At 36.9% G+C, this 24,409-nt stretch overlaps 1 protein-coding gene and 2 long non-coding RNA genes across 45 annotated transcripts in view; 2 read left to right on the forward strand and 1 right to left on the reverse strand.

Annotated features, from left to right (window-relative positions):
- The window catches only part of PDLIM5 (PDZ and LIM domain 5), a 216,725-nt gene extending 204,095 nt beyond the window's left edge, over positions 1-12,630 (reverse strand). For 38 of the 43 annotated variants that reach the window (XM_078366808.1, XM_078366817.1, XM_078366806.1 and 35 more), the window contains exons 1-2: positions 12,531-12,630; positions 8,194-8,331 (exon numbers count right to left, since the gene is read on the reverse strand). In XM_078366808.1, the coding sequence (XP_078222934.1) occupies positions 8,194-8,289 (96 nt within the window). In that variant the 5' untranslated portion in view covers positions 8,290-8,331; positions 12,531-12,630. Of the gene's footprint in view, positions 1-8,193; positions 8,334-12,530 lie in introns of those variants that run through there. The other 5 variants (XM_078366820.1, XM_054253139.2, XM_078366810.1 and 2 more) reach the window with 1 other exon arrangement.
- On the forward strand, positions 616-3,961 carry LOC144581783 (uncharacterized). Its single transcript, XR_013533016.1, has 3 exons — positions 616-735; positions 2,775-2,826; positions 3,825-3,961. It is a non-coding gene; the product is annotated as an uncharacterized LOC144581783 (long non-coding RNA).
- A 9,533-nt stretch (positions 12,631-22,163) lies between the features above and the next one.
- LOC118152075 (uncharacterized) lies at positions 22,164-24,065 on the forward strand. The gene is made up of 2 exons (XR_004740424.3): positions 22,164-22,251; positions 23,690-24,065. It is a non-coding gene; the product is annotated as an uncharacterized LOC118152075 (long non-coding RNA).
- Positions 24,066-24,409: the final 344 nt, after the last annotated feature.

The raw sequence follows: 24,409 nt of genomic DNA on the forward strand, positions 1-24,409 counted from the left end.
AGACCTTGGGGGAAAATATTTAAAAATTCACAGAATTCAAATAACAAATGTTGCAAATTCTTCTCTAATTTGAAACTCTTCTCATCATATTTAACATTTACAGCAACATTCTATAGGGAAATTCCTCCTTCTTCCATCTTTACCACAAAAAAAAAAGTCCCTAGAATCCTTACTCTTTTTGTTACCATAGTTACCAACACATCCAGTGTTGACAACTGCTGCTCACACTGGGCTAAAATGAAGAACTACCTTGTGACACACACTAGTATACCTTCCCAATGCCTGACTCACTATGTTACGGAACACTCTATAAACCTACCTGACTTCAGTTAAGTTCCACTGGCTAATAAATGTTAATAAAAATACACTGAGGCTCATAAGGGTAAAATTTGCCAGTCCTAGGACCATAGTGAACACCTCATAATGGTCAGTCTCCTTGTCACATCACACAAAAGTAGCTAAAGAAGACTAAAATTCAAAACCACACAATACAGTTGACCCTTGAACAACACAGGTTTGAACAGCCCGGGTCCACTTATAGGCAGATTTTTTTCAATAAAAGTTACATCAAGTGTGCCCACCTCTCCTGCTTCCCTTCCACCTCCACCTATTCCATCTCTGCCACCCCGAGACAGCAAGACCAACTGTTCCTCTTCCTCCTCTTTCTCAGCCTACTCAAAGTGAAGATGACAAGAATGAAGACCTTTATGATGACTCCTTTTCACTTCATGAACAGTAATTATATTTTTCTCTTCCTTATGATTTTTAAATAACGCTTTTTCCAGCTTATTCTATTCTAAGAATATTTACTATGTATAACATACAAAATATGCATTAATCAATTGTTTATATTATGGGTTAAGGCTTCTGGTCAATAGTAGGCTATCAGTAGCCAAGTTTCAGGGGAGTCAAAAGTTATACACAGATTTTTGACTGCACAGGAGGTTGGTACCCCTAAACCCTATGTTGTTCAAGGGTCAATTGTGTATCAGCCTACTGAAGAGACTCCAAAGTTACTTTGAGTCCATTAAATGTGATTTGCTTAATTTTCCAAAAAGTCTATGACGGGGCACTATGCCAAAAACACAAAATCTTTCACCATGCAATTGGGAGTAACAGGTCAAGAAAGAGAGGAGGTTAGTTTGGAAACGGGAAACAAATGATAGAGATAATTAGTAATAAGAGCTCTGGATGAAAGAATTCAGAAAATGGCATCCCTAAGAAATTAATGGTATCATTTAAAGAAGGGCAGCATGTTTTTATATTCCAGATTCACTTGCAAAATGGAAAACAAACCACTTAAAAACACAGAAAATCCTTTGTAAAATGATTGTGACTAGCCCCGTAAAAAGAAACTGGCCCATCTGACTGGAAAAGATCAAGGTCTGTTGAAACTCAAGCTAGTATAGGTATGGGGAAACAGCCATCCTCATACTGTGAGTAGGAGTGTCTCCATAAAGATATTTGGCAGTATCAGTCAAAATTACAAATGCATATAACCCTCTGACTCAGCAATTCCATTTATAGGAATTTATGTGACAAATATACACATATATAGACACATATATGGGCAAAACTTAACTGCAGTGACAGTAAAAGCACAAGACTAGAAAAAATCGAATTGTCTATTAACAGAAATTAATTTTAAAAATTATGGCAAATTCAAACACAGTGTAGCTGTGAAAAAGGAATGAAGATATATACTGATGTTGGGTTAAGTGAACAAAATGCCAAAAAAATAAGCATTTCTATTAAGGATACTATTTGTGTTAAAAAGAGGGCAGGGAGCAGATATACCTATGTAGACAATCTCTGGAGGTATACTACTAACACTGGTTGCTTCAAGGAAGAGGAAATGAACAGCAGGGCACCAGGAGACATTTCCCCCTATGTGGTCATGTATCTTTTGAATTAAGAAACTAAAGGGAGGAGAGGTAAAGGATTAAGCAAGATTTCTTAAGTAACAAACTTGAAACACTGTGGCCTTTTAAAAATGTACTCTTTATTTTCTCCTCTCATCTGACTTTTTCTTTCTCATTCCCTCCTATTAACTTTTCCAATTCATTTTACTCTCCTCTATTTAGACCTATTAGGAACATTTACTACAACTACTTAGCCCAGTTGGGAGCCCAGTTGCTAAATGCCAACAAGGTTGGTGAACTTTGTTACAGTAATTGTCATAAAAAATGACAACATCAGCCATAAAATAAATCTGAGTATTTACAGACGGGTAGATAACTATACTTAAACATCAGGAAAGAAAAAACATAAGAAAAAGGTAAAGGAATAAGGAAATACTCATTCAATATTCTCTGCTTTGTCCATTCACAGTTTATTACCTTTAAAAAAAAACTCTTAATAAACAAAGTATGCTAGAAAAGTGATTTTCCCTCTCTGTTAATTAAGGAACCAAACCTATCTTCTCAACAAGACTATACAGTGGCCCAAACATAGAATACCTAAGCAATCAGTAGACATCACGGTCACTGCTCTTTAGTTACTTAATGTTTTCTCTTTTCATTCCAATTAGGTCATTTATTTGCAAATATATCCACATATTGTTATTTCACATGCTAATATCTAGTTTTGTCAAATTTTATATCACATAATAATTTTAGCATCTCAGACACTGAAATAAAGGCCTAAAGTCTCATATGCCAAAGCTGAAACATAATTATCTCTCGTAAGATACCAAAGGGGTAACTCCTTTTTTGTTTAAAGCAGCATTTGCTTCTAGAAATAACTAAATCCTATCTGATTTCTCCTCCACACAGTTGTAACTGGGGGAAAGACACATGACTGGACCTGTGGTACGTGGGAATCTGGGTAAGAACTACTCCTAATGGGATGTCACAGACCCAAAGACCACTGCTCAACTGTGTATTCACATGCAGTGTGACTAGCAACTCTCATAAAGAAAAGCTTTCTGCCTCAAAAGTTCTAAAAAATAATAGAAAGTTCAGAGGCTCAAAATTATTAATAATAATCAAATCTGCCTGTATAGCACTTTTTAATTTACAAAGCATTTCCCATACATCAAAGAAAATCAGAAGCTCAAATTAATGAACTAATTTTCTAGCTAAGATTTAAATCCAGATCATTCTAATACACAGCTGTACATTATCTATTATCTATCCATTCTCAGTTTAAATAGGTAGATATATCTAACTCACGAGTAGCTGAAAAGGTTATATGAAAATGTTCTTTCCCAAAGTCTAAAGTGCTAGTGTCTTATCTTTTTTTTTTTTTTGAGACAGGGTCTTGTATCAAGTGATCTTGGTATCAAGTGATCCTCCCACTTTGTCCTCCCAAAATGCTGATATTACAGGTGTGAGTCACTGCACCCTGCCTACTATTCTTACTTTATCCAAACCCTACAAGCGGTTTCCTCCATCAGATACAAAAAGTCCGGCTTACCAGTAAAATTTCTCTTAACCACTTTCTAAAATGCCCAATATTTACTAAAATCAAATAAGCAAGCCCCTTTTTTCCTAAAACTACTAATTTTCAATTAAAAAATATAGGATTTTCATTTATTTACAAATTATAGAGCAGAAAAATTTTTCCAGGATTTATACTGAGATTCCTGACATTTGTGACCACAAAAGATATAAAACTGCCACATGGGAAAAGACAGGTCTCTGAACCTCACACAAAGGGTAATTAATGGTTTTAAAGCAGAGTGAACATACACGTGAAATATACATCAAATAGTTATACAAACTAAATATTTTCTAACTTGGCATAATGACAGGGTAGCTGGGAGGGAATATAAAAGAAAATACTCAAGAGCTTAAAATTAACAATGGGCCCATTTATTCAAGGTAGGACAGCTCTCTCATTACAACCTGAGAAGACTGAAAGTCTTTCTTCCTCTAAGAGGGAAACTGCAGCTGGCAGGTCTGGAGAATCACTCAACTATATTCACAGCTTTACTTAGAGTCAAGCAATGACAAGAAAGTCTTCGTCTTCATGATGCATTGGACAACATGGCCAAAATGCTGACTTTTGAGATGTTTAAATTTCATCCTTGGAGGATCAGTTCCATTAACTTCTCCTGAAGGAAACCAACGCCCACAACAAAAGATTTACACCCAAAGAAACTGAGTAAGAAACACTTATCAGAATCTGTCATTTCATAGAATATTGTCTTATGACAGGTCTTACGACATGGTGTAGTTCTATAGCACTGTGCTTATTTCTTTTCCATCCAACATTTGTACTCCCCACTTTGTATCTTCTTCAATGGCTTCTAGGAAGTATTACTATAACTACCTAATCAATGAATTCACAGCAAAGTGTTTCACAATTTTGTCTTTCTCAGTTCTGTGTTAGACTCCCAAACAGGGCTCCATCATCCAAGCAATAGTAAGTTTCTTCTGCTTTTCAAATCCAATTAAAATTCTGTCCAAGCTTATAACAATTTATCCTCCCCCAACTCTTGAGAATCAAAGTCATTGTTATTTAGATATTAAAAAGTTCACGTAATTCTTATCTCTTAAAGAAATATCTAAAATATGTTTACAGAGAATTGGGAGATACTCTTCAGGTAAGCCAAATATTGACAGTATTTGACAGAGCTCAAATATAATGAGTAAGTAACACACAGCAGAGTATTTCAACTTTAGGATATAACAACTTAAAAGATGTTACTGACAAATATATTATCTTTCTTATCATTCCATCATGAAGAATATCAACTGGCCAAAATATTAGCCTTGAATTATACAAGCCTCTTATTTCTTGTTATAAAATATACCAGCAAAAACCAACAAACCCACAGTGTTACAATGAAACCCATCCTCACATTCCATGGCTTCAGGGCAATTCCATAAATACAGGGTCATAGAAAGACAGCCTGCAAACTTATGTAGCCGGAAATTAAATGACATGTGATCATGCAGCTACAGAAACCTAAGGATCTTTTTAAAAAGCTGGTAGGAACTGCCAATCTTAGCTTAGAAATCCACCCATAAAACAGTAAGCAAAATTCATACAATACAGATGATGAAGAAATTTTAGTACAGTGTTAAACCTTTACAGCTTGTATGCTTTAGGATACAAGTTGTATTCAGAATATTCACATGCTGATACAATAAAATCTAAAGAAAAGGAAATGTTCAAGTCCCTGCTAGTGGCTTACTTATCTCAAAATACAATTCAGTACTCCAGAGCTCCAATGTTATAAAGGAATGTAAATGACCCTTTGGAGTTCTACATAATAATACCTAATCAGAGGAAAAACTGTATAATTTCGAACTCTAAAGATGCAGATTGCCAGCTAAGTACAAACTTCTGATTTTTTTTTTCCCTTTCTTAATTTCAGTGGACAATAAGTAAAAAACAAACAAACAAACAAAAAATCCCATAACTGCTATGTTCCCTACAACTATGGGGGTTAAATATTTAATGTTTCAGATCTCTAAATAGTTTTCTTTCTTTTTAAAGTTTATGATATTATTGTAAAAGATAATTGAAGGACTGCCAGGCCTTGCTAGGAATTTCATATGCATTATTAAAGTAAGTGAATCATTAAATTACATGTTTTAAGCATGGTTTCAGGTTTTAATTGTTTCTTGATACCATAAATTAAAGAACCTGATGACTAGTAATATCCCAGTAATTTTACATAATTAAGGCAGAAAAAGTATAACTAAAGAACTAATTAGGATGAGAGTAAGTTAAAAATTTATATGATTAACAATCTTACCACAATATAAATTAGTTATTAAACACAAACCTTTATGAGGCAATGTTACTAGGCATATTTAAAACACACAAGGGGTTAAAAATAACTACAATGAAAGGCCAAGAGCCTAGCAGCCCAATTGAGCCAACATTCCCTTCTCTTCTCCCCCCTCCCCTTCCAATCCTCTCCAGTCCAGAATGAATTGCATGCCCCACTGCACAAGGCCCAAAAAGGTCACAGTAGATGGCAGAGACTTTTGTAAGAGAACAGAAATAACTCAGCAGCTTTGTTACCATAGTCTCTTTTAATCAGTATGTTCAAAATCCTTTAATTAGCACTCTGTCTACACAAGGAAAGCATTTCTTCGGTGCCAGGGGAGGGCACATATGTATGTACACAGTGTTCTGTTGTATCAGCATCACAACATGGAGCTAGTACCTCAAACTGTCTGCCAGGAAAGTGAAGCACAGGAAACTTTTTTAAAGGCACAGTACCACAAAATTCACCTACATACTCAATTTGCATTTCTATTACCACACAACAAAATGAAATTTAAGTTTGGCTCATTTAGGTGTCAATCTGTTTCTTAACTTTTTTCAGCAAAAAAGTAAGCATTTAAACTAAATACTAACTTTCTTTAGATAATTAAAGTAGAATTTAAAATATAAAGTGCTAACAAAACATAAAAACCAATAATACTCAAGGATTGTTCCTGTTCTCATAATAGATTGTCAGCAGAAGAAATAAAATACCAACTCCCTCAAACAGGAATAAATCACATGACACATCTTCACATGGATGCTTTACATTTAAAATTTCATCCAACCATGAAAGGTGTTAAAACTTGCAGGCTGGATTAAATATAAATCTAATTATAAAATCTAACTGAAATTAAGGCAGAAATTGATAAATTAAAGATAACTTTAAAAAAATCAACAGCCAAGAAACAAAGGAAACTCCATTAGTAAAATGGGATTTGCAATATTTTAATAAGGATATTTTGGTGTTATAAACTTATTTTTAATCTTTCAAAAGTTAGATATACATATAAGATGTCGAGTATGTATATGTGTGTGTGTGTATATATATGTATATATACCTGTATATTATTAACCGAAATGACAATCTTCTAAATATCTGATTAAAGAAACAAAGTAACTAAATATAAGGTAAAGTGAATTATTAAAGAGGCAGAATAGCATAACTGTTGGAAAGTCAGCTCTTCCATACAAGCCATGTGAGCTCATAGCAGTTATATACAGTGGGAATAATCCCACTATTTTGCAGGTTGATATGAGAATTAAATGAGATGACACATTCGCAGCACTTGGTAAAAATCCAAAAGTTTGTTGGTAAGATACTATTTTCACGTGTTGCACAAAAGTGTAAATTGGCACAACCTTTCAAAATGACACAGGTATATATATTCACATATGTAAGTATGTATTTATATTTGGTATTCACTGCACTACTGTTTGTAACAGTAATATGGAAATGACACAACTACTCTTCAGAAGGGGACTGGTTAAATGTCACTTTCCCTATGAAAGAAAATTATACAATTGTTTAAAAGAAAAACTTCCTTATATATTAATAGACAATGTTCTCCAGGGTAAATTGTTGAGAAACAAGCAAAGTATAAAGCTGTGTGTATTATATGCTACCATTTGAGTAAAGGAGAAATGGAAATTCACATTTATTTGAATATGCAAAAAGAACCTTTTAGAAATTTATGTAAGTAATTAATAGTAATAATTCCCTACTGGTGATGAAAGTGACACAGTACCTTATATATAGTTAAACCTCAATAAATAGAAGCTGCAGTTACTCCTCTCATGAGTGCTATCATCATTATCATCATGAAAACATATCCTTAAAATATATACACAGAATACATTCAAACTAAATGTTTAATGAGGTAAAAAGCCAAATCTCAATTATTCATAGGCTAACTATCTAGTTGGAGCTCCAAGCCCTTCATTTCCTCTTCAAGGGTAATTAGCTTTTGGCCATCTTACTGCTGGCTATCACCTCCACCAGAAAGTGAGCTGAGAAAACAATTCCAAAACCATCATTTTATTCCATTTTAATCAACAGTTTTTAATAAACAGCTTTTGAAACTGACAGGATTAAAATCCCATAGCACAACCTTCTAAAATTATATATAACAAAACTAAGATTCAGAGAATTTCCCAAATTAGGAACAGTTCAAAAATTTACAGTCTGTCCCTAAATGGTTTTTCCATTTTATTATTGATAACATAAGGGAAAACAGAAAAGAAGTTAAATTGAAATCAGTTATACTCGCTAAATCCACTCTCCTCATCCTTTAGATAACCAAATTTGCCAAGATCAAATCCCAGGAGCCAAGATAGTAAGTAAAGGATAGGTCAACAGAGAATTAAACAACTCAGTCCAGGGACTAAGCACTGAATGAACTAAGAACCTACTGGTGATGAAAGATTTTATCTATAATCAAATCTGTTTCTGTAAAGTTTACTTACACTAGAAATTGTCAGAGGCATGTTGAAATCCTTGCCGCCTTGCAGCCGGAAACCCCAAGGAGCTGGGCCAACCAGTGACACGCTGTAGTTGCTCATGGTTCTAATGGTTCAAAGTCCAATGACAGAAAATGAAATATGCTGTAAAAGAAAATTAGATGATCAGCAAAAATGTTGACTTCAAACTCTACTACATAAATTATGTTTAGCATTTTGTTTTGGGGGATGAGAGGATATAGAGAATAAGTCTAAATTAAGTTCTTCATTAATTTCAGTTTAAGAAAAGCAATCTGTGGCCAGGTGCGGTGGCCCACACTTGTAATCCCAGTACTTTGGGAAGCTGAGGCGGATCACCTGAGGTCAGGAGCTCAAGACCAGTCTGGCCAATGTGGTGAATTTTGTATTTTCTATTAAAAATACACAAATTAACCAGGCGTGGTAGTAGGCATCTGTAATCCTACGTACTCAGGAGGCTGAGGCAGGAGAATAGCTTGAAACCAGGAAATAGAGGTTGCAGTGAGCTGAGATTCAGCCACTGCACTCCAGCCTGGATGCCAAGAGTGAAACTCCATCTCAATAAAAAAGGCAATCTGTCAGCTAATATAAATTTTCTACACTCATGGCAATTTCCATGGTCTAAAAATTCCGTATCAGAATACACTTCTAGACACTTAATCTATTTCACAACTTTCTACAATCCAATTTGTGGCTTCTTGGATACAAATTTTAACTCAATGTACTTCAAAACACTTCACTCATGTATATAAGAAAGAGCAAGATTTTATTTCAGATTGAATTCAAAATAATTTTCTCCTTCCCTCCACTTCACGTATTCTTTTGTCTGCCATTGGCAAGAGTTTTTCAATTGCACTTAAATTCTAAGTTACTCTGACATGTGAAAGAGCCTGCAAATCAGTAAGCTCCCATTCGTGCTTTCCAAATACTTAATTCTTTAAAATGAGAAGCTGTTTTTCAATGCATAAAACTATTATCTCCAATCATCAACTACAACTTCTATTTCCTCCTATAGGGACATGGTATTTTCCACACTTAAAGTGATATCTATTTTTCCTTCAGATAGTCAACGATAGACAATACTCTAGTACAGTGATAGGTTAGTCACAACATGCTTTTTGTTTTATATACACACCTCACCAGGCAGAGAGTAAGCATTTGCCACTCAGTGAAAAAGTTTATCACTAAATATGGTAGAAGTGCAGGGTTAACTTTAATGCATTCAAATGAAATTGGCAATTCAGAAAAGTACCAATACTTCAATACTTTTTGTCTGTTTTGCTTTAAGTGTGCAAGTAATGACTCTCACAGTAGTACCTTCATATAATTTTTAAAAAGAAAAAAAAGTCTGATTTTGAGTTTCCTATTGGCTGTTATAGTGGCAGGAGAGATAGAGAGGAATGGAGTTTTGTTTGTTTTGTTTTGTTGGTTTTTTTTTAGACAGAGTCTCACTCTATTTTCAGGCTGGAGTGCAGTGGGGTGATATCGGCTCATTGCAACCTCCGCCTCCCGAGATCAAGCAATTCTCCTGCCTCAGCCTCCTGAGTAGCTGGGACTACAGGGGCACACCACCATGCCCAGCTAATTTTTGTATTTTTAGTAGAGATGGGGTTTCACCATGGTGGCCAGGATAGTATCGACCTCTTGACCTTGTGATCCACCTGCCTCAGCCTCCCAAAGTGCTGGGATTACAAGCATAAGCCAACGCGCTGGCCGAGTTTTTTTGTTTCTGTTTTTTTTTTTTTTTTTTTTTTAATGGAATACTAAGAAACAATAGTTCTCTCTCTTTAAAAAAATATTAAAAACAGGCCAGGTGCGGTGGCTTAACCCTGTAATCCCAGCACTTTGGGAGGCCAAGGCGGGTGGATCACAAGGTCAACAGATCGAGACCATCCTGGTCAACATGGTGAAACCCCATCTCTACTAAAAATACAAAAAATTAGCTGGGCATGGTGGCGTGTACCTCTAATCCCAGCTACTCAGGAGGTTGAGGCAGGAGAATTGCCTGAACCCAGGAGGCGGAGGTTGCAGTGAGCAGAGATCGCGCCATTGCCCTCCAGCATGGGTAACAAGAGCGAAACTCAGTCTCAAAAAAAAAAAAAAAAAAAAAAAAAAATTAAAAACATACGTGATTTTATAATTTTAAAAACATACTTCTTTGGAAAAATCTAAGCTATTCAACCAAATCACCACCCAATATTACCTGTTTTAAAATACTTTTTAATCCATTCAAAATTCCTGCCCCATCACCCCAAATTCATAGTCGCAGCTGTAGATATTTGAACCATAGGTATATTTAAATCAAACATTCCTTCTTCTCATAAAGGGAAAATGGGGCAAAACATTCAAATAGGCCTGGTTTTTAAGGAAAAATTGAATCAGGGAAAATAAAAAATTACAGAAAATTGTATCAGAAACCAAAAGGGCTCTTCTACTGGCATGGTAGTATACTGAACTACTAGGCAATAACCCATTACTTATGTATTGAAGTAACAGGCACAGAGCGCTAAAAAAGATCCAAAGGCCAAGCCAGAAGTCAAACTGTATATATAGGTGAAAAACTACTAGCGGGAAGTTAATAATGAGCCACACATAATTCAATTGCTTTCCCGCTGAAAAAAGGAGATTTTCAGAAAACGAATAGAGGGACTGTCCTGATATTGACACAATACAAATCAGAAGCATGTAAAGCCAACTGATATTTCACGGGCGGCCTACCCTCCTTTATTAATCTTTAACTTGTGTCTGGTGGAATATAAAAGTTAGGCTCAACTTCCTCTGGCCCCATTCTTCCCTATGAGAAAATGTATTTCATTTAGATTATCAACCCATGTTCCCTTTATTTGGGGATTCCCTTCCTAACTTTTCATTTGTTATCAAAATTCCTAGCACTGGCAAGGTCACAGCCACACTACAAAACCAGTGTCATTTCATTTCAAGTCACTGTCCATTCATTTCTAGATGCTGCTTCTGCTAGCTTCATTTGGAATTCATTTGCCTTAAAACAGTCTGTGCCCCAAGCAACGGCAATATTTTTATTGGCCTTTCCAAGTCTCCTCCATCTGGTTATTAGTGCCCAAATCCTTCCTCAAATACCAAGCAAGCAGGAAATAGCATACTCTGCTTTCAAACGCGTGGAAAAAGTCGGAATTTTTGTACAGTTCTGGATTTTCTTTTGGGGAATGTCTAAACGATGTCTTTGCTCCAATACTAGGGAAGGAAGCTTAGTATTTCCCACACTTGTCTCAGCTTCTTTAGTGGGTGACAGTGGGGGGAAGAGAACTCAAGATGAACTTCACAGATGACAAAAAAAGGCCTGAAATTAAAGAGAAATATCTTAAAAATCTCTTTCTCCGCAATGGGGAGAGAACGTAGGTAAAGCTGAAGAACCAAAGCCACAGGCACAGGATGAAAGCAGCCGACCCGACAGTTTTCCAGGCGAGATTCACGCCTAGCCTTGTTTGCCAAATAAGGCTCCTGAGCCGGCTGTTTCCGTGGCAGGCGGGTTCAGACGTCCTCCCCGTCAGGAAAGGCGGACTTGGGATAGGATCTGGAGATCACACCCTAGACCTGCCCTGCCCAGCGCAGCCACGAATTTTCTTTCCAAGCTCTGCCCTGTCGAGACGCCCTTCCTTTTTCCACTTATTGTCAAACGCACCGAAGGCACGGTCTTAGAAAAGCCCAAACAAGTACTCAAGTGTTAGCAAATCTGGTGTTCGTGACAGATGTGATTCTTAAATGAGCTTTAATTTCTGGACCCGCAGAAGTTTTCCCCAAACAGGTCACACAAAACTGTAAATATATGGGAGAGAAATAAATACTTCTCAGTAGCCTGAGAGCAAAGAAACACTAACGCGCCTTTTCCGTTGAGTCCCGCTTCCTACCCTCACCCAAGAGACTGGCGCAGGACGGGGCACCCAGACGCCACGGTGGTGCCCTGGCGACGCCGGCAGCCGGGCGGGTGGGAGCCGCAGTGCCCGGGAGCCCGTCCGCGCCGGCCCTCGCCACTGGGCGTCCTCCCGCTTCCCGGTCTCCACTACTCCGGTCCCGGTTGGCCCGGGCTGCTGGGACTCCAGGGCTCGTGAGTGCAGGGGACTCACGCAGACTCCTGCGCTGCCCTTTCCCGGGCGCACTTCTCCCCAAGCTGCTCTCCCACCTCGGCCGATCCGCCCAGAAAGCACCTGAGGAGCCAACCCGGCGCGAAGAGCGCCCCCTCCTCATCCGCAGCCCGGCTTCCCTCCTCGCGTTCGGCGCAAGGCGGACGCTTCTTTCCCTCCTCCCTCTCGGAGATGCAAGAGGCGCATCGCCGACCGGCCGCCACTCACCTCGGGTCCGGCGCGGCGCTGCCTCCGCCTTAGACGAGGGCTGACAAGTGACTCGCGGAGCGGGCTCAGTCCCCACCGCCCGCGGGAACTTCCGCCTCCTGGCTTTCCCTCGCCCCGCCCCCGGCCCGGGGCACGCCCCTCCGCCCCCGGCCACGCCTCCGGGCCGGTACTAGCTACGCCGCGCCGAGGCGGGGAAGGCTGCGGCCGAGACGCTGGGCGCGCGGGCTTGCTGGGGCTGGCTCAAGTAGCCGGGGAAAGACAATCACGCTACTACCGAGTTTCGGTGGGAGTAGTCTTAGCGGATTTTGAGCGCTACCTGGTAAAGGTCTAACTCTCCTCGCGTCCGTTTTGTACTGGGTGCATTTCTCTCTCCAGAAATTTGAATTGGCAAGCAGTTGCTCTGCCTAAAAATAGAAGGAGACTGGATAAATCTCTATGCAAGTTCAGCGGTTACTGCCTGGGTTTTTTTTTTTTTTTTTTTTGGTTGGTTGGTTGGTTGGGTTTGTTTTTTGAAAGAGCTTTATATGCCTGAAAAGGGCAGACCCAGAAGTTTACCTGCCAGGAAGGTAACCCTAACAGATAGAAGTTAACCCTGTCCATCACACCAGAAGACAGTGATAGAAAACAGCGGCCAAAAGTGATTCAACCACTGTATGTTCAGTTTATTTTTCTAGGTCCAAATCAATAGTCCACTTTCCAGCTCCTACACGGTTGCTTGATATGCCCGAGGAATTTTATTCATAAGAAAACGTGAATAATATTCAGTGAACATACGGAAAGCAACTAGACTCTTGCACTGCTTATAAAATGTGAAAAAGACAATTCTTAACAAGGCATATAAAGCAAGGATGAATTTCTGAGGTCCGTGAACCCCTGCCCCCTACAAGTGCAAGCAGAATTCTAAAGGTGAAGATCCAAAGCTGCTCTTTCCCTAACGGTAGCCACTGGCCACATGTGGCTATTGAACAGTTGAAATCTGTTCAATACCGTGACTGAGACCATGAATTTTTTATTTTACCTAATGTGATTATAGCCAGGCACGGTGGCTCATGCCTGTAATCCCAGCACTTTGTGAGGCCGAGGCAGGCAGATGACCTTAGGTTAGGAGTTCCATTCCAGCATGGCCAACATGGTGAAACCTGACTCTTAATAAAAATACAAAAATTAGCCAGGCATGGTGGCGCATGCTTGTAATCGCAGTTTCTTGGGAGGCTGAGACAGGAGAATCACTTGAACCCGGGAGGCAGAGGTTGCAGTGAGCCGAGATGGAGCCACTGCACTCCAGCCAAGGCTACAAAGCAAGCCTCCATCTCAAAAAAGTATATATAATAATATATGATTAAAATTAATTTCACCATTTTAAAAATGTGGCTACTAGATAATTTAAAATTGCTTAATGTGAGTAGGGTGCAGTGGCTCACACCTATAATCCCAGCACTTTGGGAGGCTGAGGTGAGAGGGATGGCTTGAGGCCAGCAGTTTGAGATTACCATGGGCAACATAGCAACACTCATCTCTACAAAAAAATTCAAAAAATTAACTGGGCGTTGTGGTATACACCTGTAGTCCCAGGTTCCTGCTATCCATATTGCTGAGCCCAGAAGTTTGAGGCTGCAGTCACCTGTGATCCTGCCTTCATATTGTAGCCTGGGTGACAAAGCAAGACTCTGTCTTTTAAAAATAAATAAATAAAATTACATTGTGCTTCACATTATATTTTCATCAGGCAGCACCAGTCCATAGCTTTCGTCACATTTTTCCAAAAGATGGTTTTGGGGGAAAGTGTTTCCTAGTGTGAGAGCTGGTTCAGAGAGTCTAATATAGGTTATCATGTTTGACATCTCACACAAAAATAAAAATAACAATAGCTACCATTTACAAATACCTACCATGTGCTATACAGTGCGTTAGTCCTTACAATAACTTTATAAAATGAATGCCATCCCATGTATAGATATTAAAATTTAGGTTGCAAGTGATTACAACTTGTGCCATGGCTCGAGGTAACCTGTAGGAGTCCCAACTCTGCCCCTCCTCATCTGTTTGCTGTTGATACAGTTAAATTGAGCCTGGATCAACAAAGATTAATTTAAAGACATCAACTGCAGATAGCCTATGGAGTTATCACCAGAGGATAAGCCTCTTGAGGTGATGAGGAAGAGCTGAGAGTGGGCAGACTGTTGCTTACTTATGCAAATTCCACTTTACCCCACAATTGCTAGCCTGTCTCTGAAGTTCTTCCTCCTACTGCTGTTTAAATCCTGGGCTATGGATTAAATTAACCAAATTAAGGTGTCTTGCATAGACTGATCTTTATCCAAGTGTCCTTGAAAGGACCAATTGCATCAAAATGACATGGACAGCTTGTTAAAGTTGCATTTTCCTGGGTCCCCTCTGGACCCAGAATCCTTGCAGGTGAGCCCTTGGAATCTTTTTAACAAACACTCCCTCCTCACCTCCAGGTAATTATTAAACCGCAATGCTTAAAAACTACTTCCCTAGAGATAGTGCTATGTCTCTATGTCTCCAATTTACTATGAACTGTGCTCAGGTGAGAACCATGCATTCCAGATAGCAATTTATCTCAGTTTTCTCATCTCAAAGGAAATGATAATTGTAAATAACGTTGTGAGATTGTCATGAGGAATAGAGATAATATACATAAAAGACTATACATCATGCTTGGCACCAAGTAAGGATTAAATCCATGGTAGCCATATGAAAACTTTCCTAATCAATTGATTAGATTTATTTACGTATCATAAAAAACAAGTTGAGAACTTTGACATTCATTATGCAAGTACTATATTCTTAGTGCCCTATGTACATTATTCTACCGAATTCTTACAACCATATAAAGTAGATTTTTTTTTCAGAGGAAGAAATAGGAACTTGAAGATTCTGAAATTTAACCAAGGGCACACAAATGATCAGAGATGGTAGTAGAGCAAAAAGTCTGATTCCAAAAACCATGTTATTTTCATCACAACACACTATCTCTTGGTAAATTCAGTAAGCCATCCAGCTCAAAGACCAGAGAAAGATAGAATGCTTTAGAAACTAACACTGCTGAGGGTCATAGAGGTGTAATCCATAGCAAATTATGGAAATAAAATAACTGCTGAGTAATTTGTATATAAGGGAAGATGAAACTCCTGAGCCACTTCCAAGACAGCATGTGCCTTAACTTGTTTTATAATGAATTGCTACAGAGCCATTCTGACTCCCCTTGTCTGTTTCCCTCATAACTAACATTTATGAAATGGTTGACCATGATTTGAAGGACAGTCTGTGACTACAGATGATCACAAGTTACTGGTCCATTAGGAAATCAAACCAATGTCCTCGGCCTCATTAACTCTACAGGGCTAAGTAATGAGACACTGACCACAAAGGAAACCATATTAAAAGCTTTATTTTATCATAACCAGTGAAAGAGTACAGGTGTCAGGGGTGGGGGGTGTTAGGGAGATCAAAACATTAACTTACTTAGCAGGAAGAGTTTTTTTTTGTGTTTTTTTTTTTTAGCTGGAAGAGTTTCTAAGAATATTCCATCTAAATACAGTATTTACCTAAGCACATAAATGTTTTATGTTTTCTCTGACATTTTATTATCCAATGTATGACTCAGAACCTCTCGTAGCACTTCAAAAATAACAGAAACTTAATTACAACATGGCATGGCTGTGACAAGTTTTTACAGTTGCAACCAATAAACTATAAAGTGCCAGTCTTTTAAAAGTTCCTATGTTACTGAGTCAATTTATCTTTTAAGTCCTAATCCTGGAAGGTAAATAAACCACTCATGAGCATTTCAAGTTTAAACTCTAGAATGGAAAGGAAGCATTAACTATTCTAATAACTAAAGAAACATTTGGTAACTTAGGGAGAAAAGATAGAAGGCACAGTGTCATTCTAAAGTTTACTAAAGAATCCTGGGAGAAGGGCAGAACTAAATCAGGCATGGAGAGAGTGGGAAGGAATAACGAATGGAAAGACTGTAAGAGTAGATCCATTAGATAAACTGAGTAAATGTGTAATTGAGGAAGATGGCAAAGTTTAGCCTCAGGGATTCAAGTCTCGATTTGGTGGGTGGTATTCATAACTGATACTGATTGAATGAAGAGGAGCAAATAACTATGCATTTTACTGGCACTTTCTAGTAAGAAAAAAAAGGCGATGGTTGGTTAGTGAGGGGTATAATTAAGAAGGCTAGATAGGATGGACACTGGAAAAAGGTATCAGGAAGCCCCAAACTTGAGATTTTCCGAAGTGGAGGAATATTCCTCATGATAAGATCAAGATTCAGTCAATCTGATGTTTTAGTCAGATAAAGTCAGTTCATTGAGGAGTCTAGTGAATGGTTGAGATGATAGAGAATACATGGGAGCAATTGTGGAGATGAGATGGACATGTGGGTTCAATAATTGTAAAAATTTGGTATATGATGTTACAGTAGTCCCTCCCTTATCCTCAGAAGATACATTTCAGACCCCCAGTAGATACCTGAAACCAGAATCGCACCTAACCCTACATAAACTATGTGTGAATTTCTTTTTCCTTCACAATTTCACGGATAGAAGCTTCATTCTTACCATAAATCTTAGTAACTTTGGCATACAATTTTCTTATTTCCTTGTTAAGTTGAGAATTTTCACCTTTTCACTTGAAGGAAGCAATTTATGGTTTCTCTTTGGCATGTCCAAAATCCCATCATCACTATTCTGACGCTTTGGGGGCACTGTTTAGTAAAATAAGGATTACCTGAGCATAAGCACTGTCATACAGGGACAGTAGAACTAGTAACTAAAATGGCTGCTAAGTGACTAACAGGGTGGGTAGTATATGCAGCATGAATATGCTGGACAAAGGAACGACTCATGTTCTGGGTGGGATGGAGCAGGATGGTGTGAGATTTCGTCACACTACACAGAATAGCATGCAATTTAAAACATGAATTTTTCTTAAATGGAATTTTTCCATTGAATATTTTTGGACTACAGTTGACTGTAAGTAACTGAAACTGCAGAAAGTGAAAACACGGATAAGGGGGAACTACTGTATTTTAAGAATGTTAAAGTAAGAAATGAGCCTAGATCAGAATTTCCCAATTAGTTGGTTTTGCCATGAAATTAATCTTCTCAACCTGGGAGGTGGGGCAGACTAGAATTGGAAGCCTCATCCATTTTCCCAGTTTTCAAGCTTGCCTTGATGTAAAAAGAGTTGAGAAGCACTGTGTTAGGATACCAAAAAGAGAGAAATGAAAAGATCATTAACTTTTTATTTATCTCGTTAGCATTATGTACTCATCATAATACCTTCCAGATTTCTACTAAGGAGTTAAGAAAAATGTGAAAAAAAGAACACAGAGAATGCTCACTGTGATAATGCTCAGTTAGAAAGATCTTATTTATAAAAGGTAGAAGAAGACACCCTACCCATTCCACTATACAGAGTCCTTTATTAAATTATTTTCAATTAAACACATTTGAGTAAACCATCTCTTTCTGCTCAAGACCCTGACTAGCACATTATGGGTGATTCTTTTAATCATCAACACCTTTGCATAAGTCACCAAACTTCCATACACTCTTATTTAGTGTCTATCATGCACCAAAGATATGTGATGTCAAAGCAAATTCATTTCTTGGAAAAATATTGAAATTTTTTCTTTTTGGATTTTTAAAATTGATGACTTTTTAAATTAGGCATTTTAGAGTTTTTTGGAGTGTTTCTATCAGGTGGTATGGTATAACCCACCATCATTTAAAATCTTGAAATAAATGTCTTCTTTTTTTTTCATTATCAACTTTCTAACCAATAAGAGCTAATACCAGTTGTGAATATTCTGAATGACAAATAAAACACTTCTTATTCTAGACCTTATTTACATTTACATATACATGTTGTATATATAGTAGTTATATTTGGGAAATTAGATTATGAGGCCATTCTTTACATTTCGTATTTATAATACATTCTGTATGGTAAGAATAAAATGACACAAGGTTTTTGAAAAACTACATGAACTGATTAAATTCATTATGATAATATAAGCTTGTATTAGTCAAAAATTAATTTTAAATTAATTGACTTTTAAATCTCAATTTCTTTAAGTATGGTTTTTGGTCCCGAACTACTGATCTAATCTCTGCTGATTCATTAGTCTTTTACATGTCTGGGTGTAGAATTTCTGAAGCTTTTCCATGGATCTTCCATCAACAGCGGGGCTATGAGGACATAATTATTAACAAGGCAAATGTACAAATGAAGTCTTAAAGTAAGTGGCATTTTGGATTGGAAAGATCCTTGGAGAAACCTAATCCTAACACACTTTATTTATAGTAAAACCTCTCCACCCAAAAAATAGTACCTCTACTAAATGTTTTTCAAATCCATTTATATACTCTGGGAAAGCAAGGAAACTAATATTTTAGTTGGAAGGTACCCACATTTGTAGTCATCGTGGAATGCATTAAGGCATGTAATTCCTAGCCAAAATGTAAGGGATATAGTCCTATGAGCGATGAATCAACTCATTAAAAAAATCTGATTAAAACATGGAATTGTTTCTAAAATAAGGAATACTATGAAAGAATAATCGTGGATCAATAACATATACTAAAACTAGACTATCCCATTGATGATACTTAATTTACACATCACAGCAAATTCTGCCAATCTGTGCAATATGCACATACCTATCAACATTTAATTTCATAAAACTAATTCTGGGAATTTTCTCAAAGCTACTTTCTCTCAGCTGTGAAAAGGTTAACAGATGAAGAAAGTAAACAAGACAATTTTTTAAACTATGAGATATGAAACTGGAATCTAAATATTTTCATGATCTGATTATTCCACATGACAAAATGTTTTCTGAACAATACTCTAGCCAAAGTTTGATGCCTGTTTCATCTCCGAATTTAAAGGTTTGAACAACATAACAGGAGTTTTGCTGTGTATGAATAACAAAATCTAACCATTTTCAGTTAAATATTATATTACACATTAACGCTTACATTTTGAAATTCATGGAAAAAGTGCAACTATAAATGTTATCAATGGTTGCCCTCTAGGAGGTGAAACTTAGGGGTAATTTTCTTATACTTCTATTGGTTTTTACACTTTTCCAATTTTCTATGAAAATGTTTTACTTTTATAATAAACTGAAAATCAGGAGTAGTAGCAGTAGTACATATCAATACACATAACATGATTAGATACACATACTTTGGTCACATACATTCATACATACGTAACAAATACCTTTGGAACAAATGGGAATTTTTAATAATAATTTCTTATTAAAGATTTAATAAAACATTTAATAAAAGCTAAACATTCTTCTGCATATAAATATAATAAAAACTAAATAGTCCCCCTCACATGTATTGACTTATTTTATCACAGCAACCTAAGTACTTACTATTATAGTTTCTTCCGATAAGAAAATGAAGACGCAGTGTTAGTGTAACTTCCTCACAGTTGTACATCTAGGTAGTATAGGCAGAGCCAAGTTTTAAAGCCAGGAAATCTGCCTTTATGACTATGTACTTAACTAAAATACATGGCTGCTTTTACAGAGTATATTATGGAAGTTTGTATCTCTGGAATTCTCTTTTTGTGAAAGTCTGATTCAGCCTAACATGGTTCTATTTCAGGATCATAAACTTTCTTGACTATTTTTATGTTTTGCATAAGTAACACATGGCATTAGGTAAACTACAATAAGGTTAAATAATTAATTATAATAAAAGTCTTTTCAGGATTGGAAGATATATCCATAAACCAGATTGTAAAAAATATTTTCTCAAATAGTTTAAGCAGAAACCATTATTTCTTTTAAGATTTATAGCTGTTTCTATAGAAAGGAGCCCCCTCATAATAATAGCTTATTTTTCAGTATGTGAAAAAGCAGAAAAACCAAATTTAAATCTTCACTGAATGTTTGGTTTTTCCTATAAATTTCTTCTAGGAAGAAAAATATGGGAACATATATATGGTTGTTCCATTAATACCAGTCAAACATCCAAATTAAGCCTAAAAAATAAAATATTTACAAGTTTGATCTAGGTAAAACCAAATTATTAGACATTTTAATTATGTAGGCTAGGCGAGGTGTCTCACACCTGTAATCCTAGCAATTTGGGAGGCCCAGGCAGGCAGATTGCCTGAGCTCAGGAGTTTGAGACCAGCCTGAGCAACATGGTGAAACTCCATCTCTACTAAAGTACTAAAGAAAATAGCCAGGGGTGGTGGTGTGTGCCTGTAGTCCCAGCTACTCCGGAGGCTGAGGCAAGAGAATTGCTTGAACCCAGGAGGCGGAGATTGCAGTTAGCCAAGATTGTGCCACTACACTCCAGCCTGGGCAACTCCTTCTGTAAAAGAAAAAAAAAGAAAAAGGAGAAAAGGAGGCCGGGCGCAGTGGCTCACACTTGTAATTCCAACACTGGGAGGCCTAGGCGGGCAGATCAGCTGAGGTCGGGAGTTCAAGACCAGCCTGACCAACATGGAAAAACCCCAGCTCTACTAAAACACAAAACAATTAGCCAGGCATGGTGGAGCATGCCTATAATCCCAGCTACTCGGAAGGCTGAGGCAGGAAATTGCTTGAATCCAGGAGGCAGAGGGTGCAGTGAGCTGACATCACGCCATTGCACTCCAGCCTGGGCAATAAGAGTGAAATCCCATCTCAAAAAATAAAAAAAGTAATTTTATTTTATTTTAAAATTTAACCCAAGTTTTTGATATAGACACACCTTAATCAATCTTCAAAGAGCAGTCTTAATCAGTTATATTAAATGTTAAAAGGTAATTTTGATAATTTTTAAACAAACATCCCAAACACACTGGTTAAAGTAACAAAAAACATAGGCAAAATAAATACCACATTTTCTAAATTAATATCAATTAAAAAATGTATTGGACCAGTAAGTCTCTCTATGGAAGACTTAATCTGTAGGGGGAAGAAAACTAAAGACAGTTCTAGTTTTCTTTATATTTATCTGGTCAGATTCCTTGACAAATTTTGTTCTCTTGTTATATTTAACATAGTTTTATATTATTTAAATTTATATTGTTTAGTAAATTTGTTATTAGAAACTTATTAAATGTATGTATGTATGTGTATATATATATGTATATATATATATGTGTGTGTGCATATATATATATATATATATGGCAGTTAAATCAATGTGTTATCATTTTGGAACTTAGACTCTGTAACACTAAAGTGTTTCTAGCCCAAAGACAGAAACATATATAAATTTTGAACAAGAGATCCCCTTGGCATATAAGGGGATAGAGACCTTGGCATTAAAAAAAAAAATTTTTTTTTAAAGCTTCTAATTCTTTCATCAAGACAGCAGAAACACATCCCTCCCAGGAAAATCAAAATGCTACCTATTTAAAAATACTTCAATATGATTAGCAAGGGCAAGTAAGTGACAATCCCTCCTAGAAAAGAAATGAGTTGGTTCATTACAACTGGAGCCAAAGTATCAACTGTTATACCCAGATCCAAATATAGTGCCTCTGGCACAGAAAGAACTCAGAGCCAGAGGCAGAGCTGGTGGACACCTGATAGCACTGCCCAAATAACTGGAGCTAAAGTTTTACTTGTTGTGAAGACAAATACACCGAAAATCCAGGCAGAGAACAAATCACATTATCTCCATTTTAGAAAGTTCTTTGAAGATGGATTTTAAATCTCCTGGTATGTCTTGTTTGTTTTTTGTTTTGGTTTTACTTTTTAAATTCTTGAAAATAGAATAATATAATGAACACTCAAGAATAATATAATGAACAGCCTCAGTAATGACCATCATTAACATAATTTACTTTTGGGTGTTTGTTATTGTTGTTTCGTTTTGTTTTGTTTTTGAGATAGGGTCTTGCTCTATCACCCAGGCTGGAGTGCAGTGATGCAATCAAAACTCACTGCAGCCTCGATCTCCTGGGCTCAAGCAATCCTCCCACCTCAGACTCCCAAGGAGCTAGAGTTGCAGGCATGGGTCACCACACCCAGATACTTTTGTTTTATTTATTTTTTATTGTGAGACAAGGTCTCACTGTGTTGCCCAAGCTGGTCTCAAACTCTTGGCTTCAAGTGATAGTGCCGGGATTACTTTAATTTAAATTAAAGTTTTAAACATAGTTTTAAACATAAGTATTACATGTGTCAAGATTTCACAAATTATTTTTCAGGTTAAATGAAGGAATGTGAGTTTCAGTTCATCCATATTGCAGTTCAAAAGTTGGGGGAAAAAAGAATGTTTGGCAGTTTTTTTTTTCCAAATGGAAACTTTCAGGACAAATAAATCTAATTTATGGAATTCTATTAATTTAAAACTGAGTATGCTCAGAAATTCACTTTATTATTAGTTCAACTGCTAAACATACTTTCAGGGACTCATTCATATTAGTTATCTGTTAGAAGCTTGTAAAAAATCCAGAGGTTGAATTTGTTAATTTACACTAAAAGGATACCCGTGAAGCAATGTGAACCTTCATGTCATTTTACTTCCAGGAAAGCCTAATTGAAAAATAAAATTTAGGTCAGAAGTTTGCTCAGTGAGTATGGAATCAGAGTAAAAAGAGGTTCAGTAAGTTAAGAGGCCTCATCCCATTGGATAATCAGATGGACTCTTCTTTTGTAGGGTGATGACGTCAGCAGTGATTTTGGATGCTGCTAACACACCCTCCCCAGGCTGCAGTTGGAGAGCACTTAACAAGGGCTTAGTTTCAAACTCTTCCGCGTTGAAATCCCTAATTTCTATTTCTTTCTATGAATAAAACACCTCATTACGAAGAGATACCATTTCTAAGACTGTAGCTTACTTACATGAGTAGCATTTTAAATTAATGTCTTCCATCTTGAGGGAAAAAGAATCAAAGTTCTTACTTAGATTTTCAGGTTGAACAGCAGAAAAACACATTTTCATCTTTTTCCAGGCTTGTTGACTGTATTAATATTTGTTTCTCTACAAGATTAATAAAACAGATTCTATCTTTCCTTCGTGCATGTATATGCTATAAATTTCTTATTTTATATTAGCTTTCCTTTATGAAAGGATTGAAAACTGAAACAATTTCAAGACTTCTCATATTATTAAAATTTCTGTTTCGTTATGTCTCTCTCATACTGTTAACAGGAATAAATGAGAAGCTTTCAACAGACCCAGAAGTTTCATGACTTCCTTCATTTGTTTAAAGCAGCTTCCTTTCTAGCCCAACCCTCACCAATTCATAAGAATTCAACCTGATCAACCATCCTGTTGTGAAGAAGAAAAGATTCTTTTCCCACCAGTGGCTAAAATATGGCTGAATCACCTATAACAAAATGCAGATTACCAAGAGAGAAGCATACAAATTTATTTAAGTTTTATGTGACTCAAGAGCCTTCAGAAATGAAGAACCAAAGAAAAAGGGAAACCAGTGTATTTTTGGGCTAACTTTGATGAAAGAGAAGAATGACTGCACTAAAGGAGTATCATATAATGCTAATAAACTGGGAAAAACTTAGCAAGCCCTGTTTGTTCAGATTCTTCTCTGCGTCCCTGTGTCTTCAGAGATAAAGACATTCCTTTCCTCTAGGTTTAGAGAGGGCATTTCTTACAAAAGGGTCTTATAACCTGCTTCAGAGGAAGATCAGATAATTCTTTTATGGCCTGCTTCATGGGAGAAGAGTGGGGAGAAGGTCAAAAAGCCCTTCCTGCTTCTGCTGCTTTCTTAAATGCCAAGGTGCCATATGCTGGGGTAGTGTGTCTTGAACCCCATCACTGTCTACTGACACAAATTCTTAGAAATTAATTTTAACCAAAGGAATTATATTAGAGATCTTTTATTGTCCCTTTATTGATTGCCAACGCATT

The sequence above is a fragment of the Callithrix jacchus genome, chromosome 3 (assembly GCF_049354715.1).
Source record: "Callithrix jacchus isolate 240 chromosome 3, calJac240_pri, whole genome shotgun sequence".
Classification (NCBI taxonomy): Eukaryota; Metazoa; Chordata; class Mammalia; order Primates; family Cebidae; genus Callithrix; species Callithrix jacchus.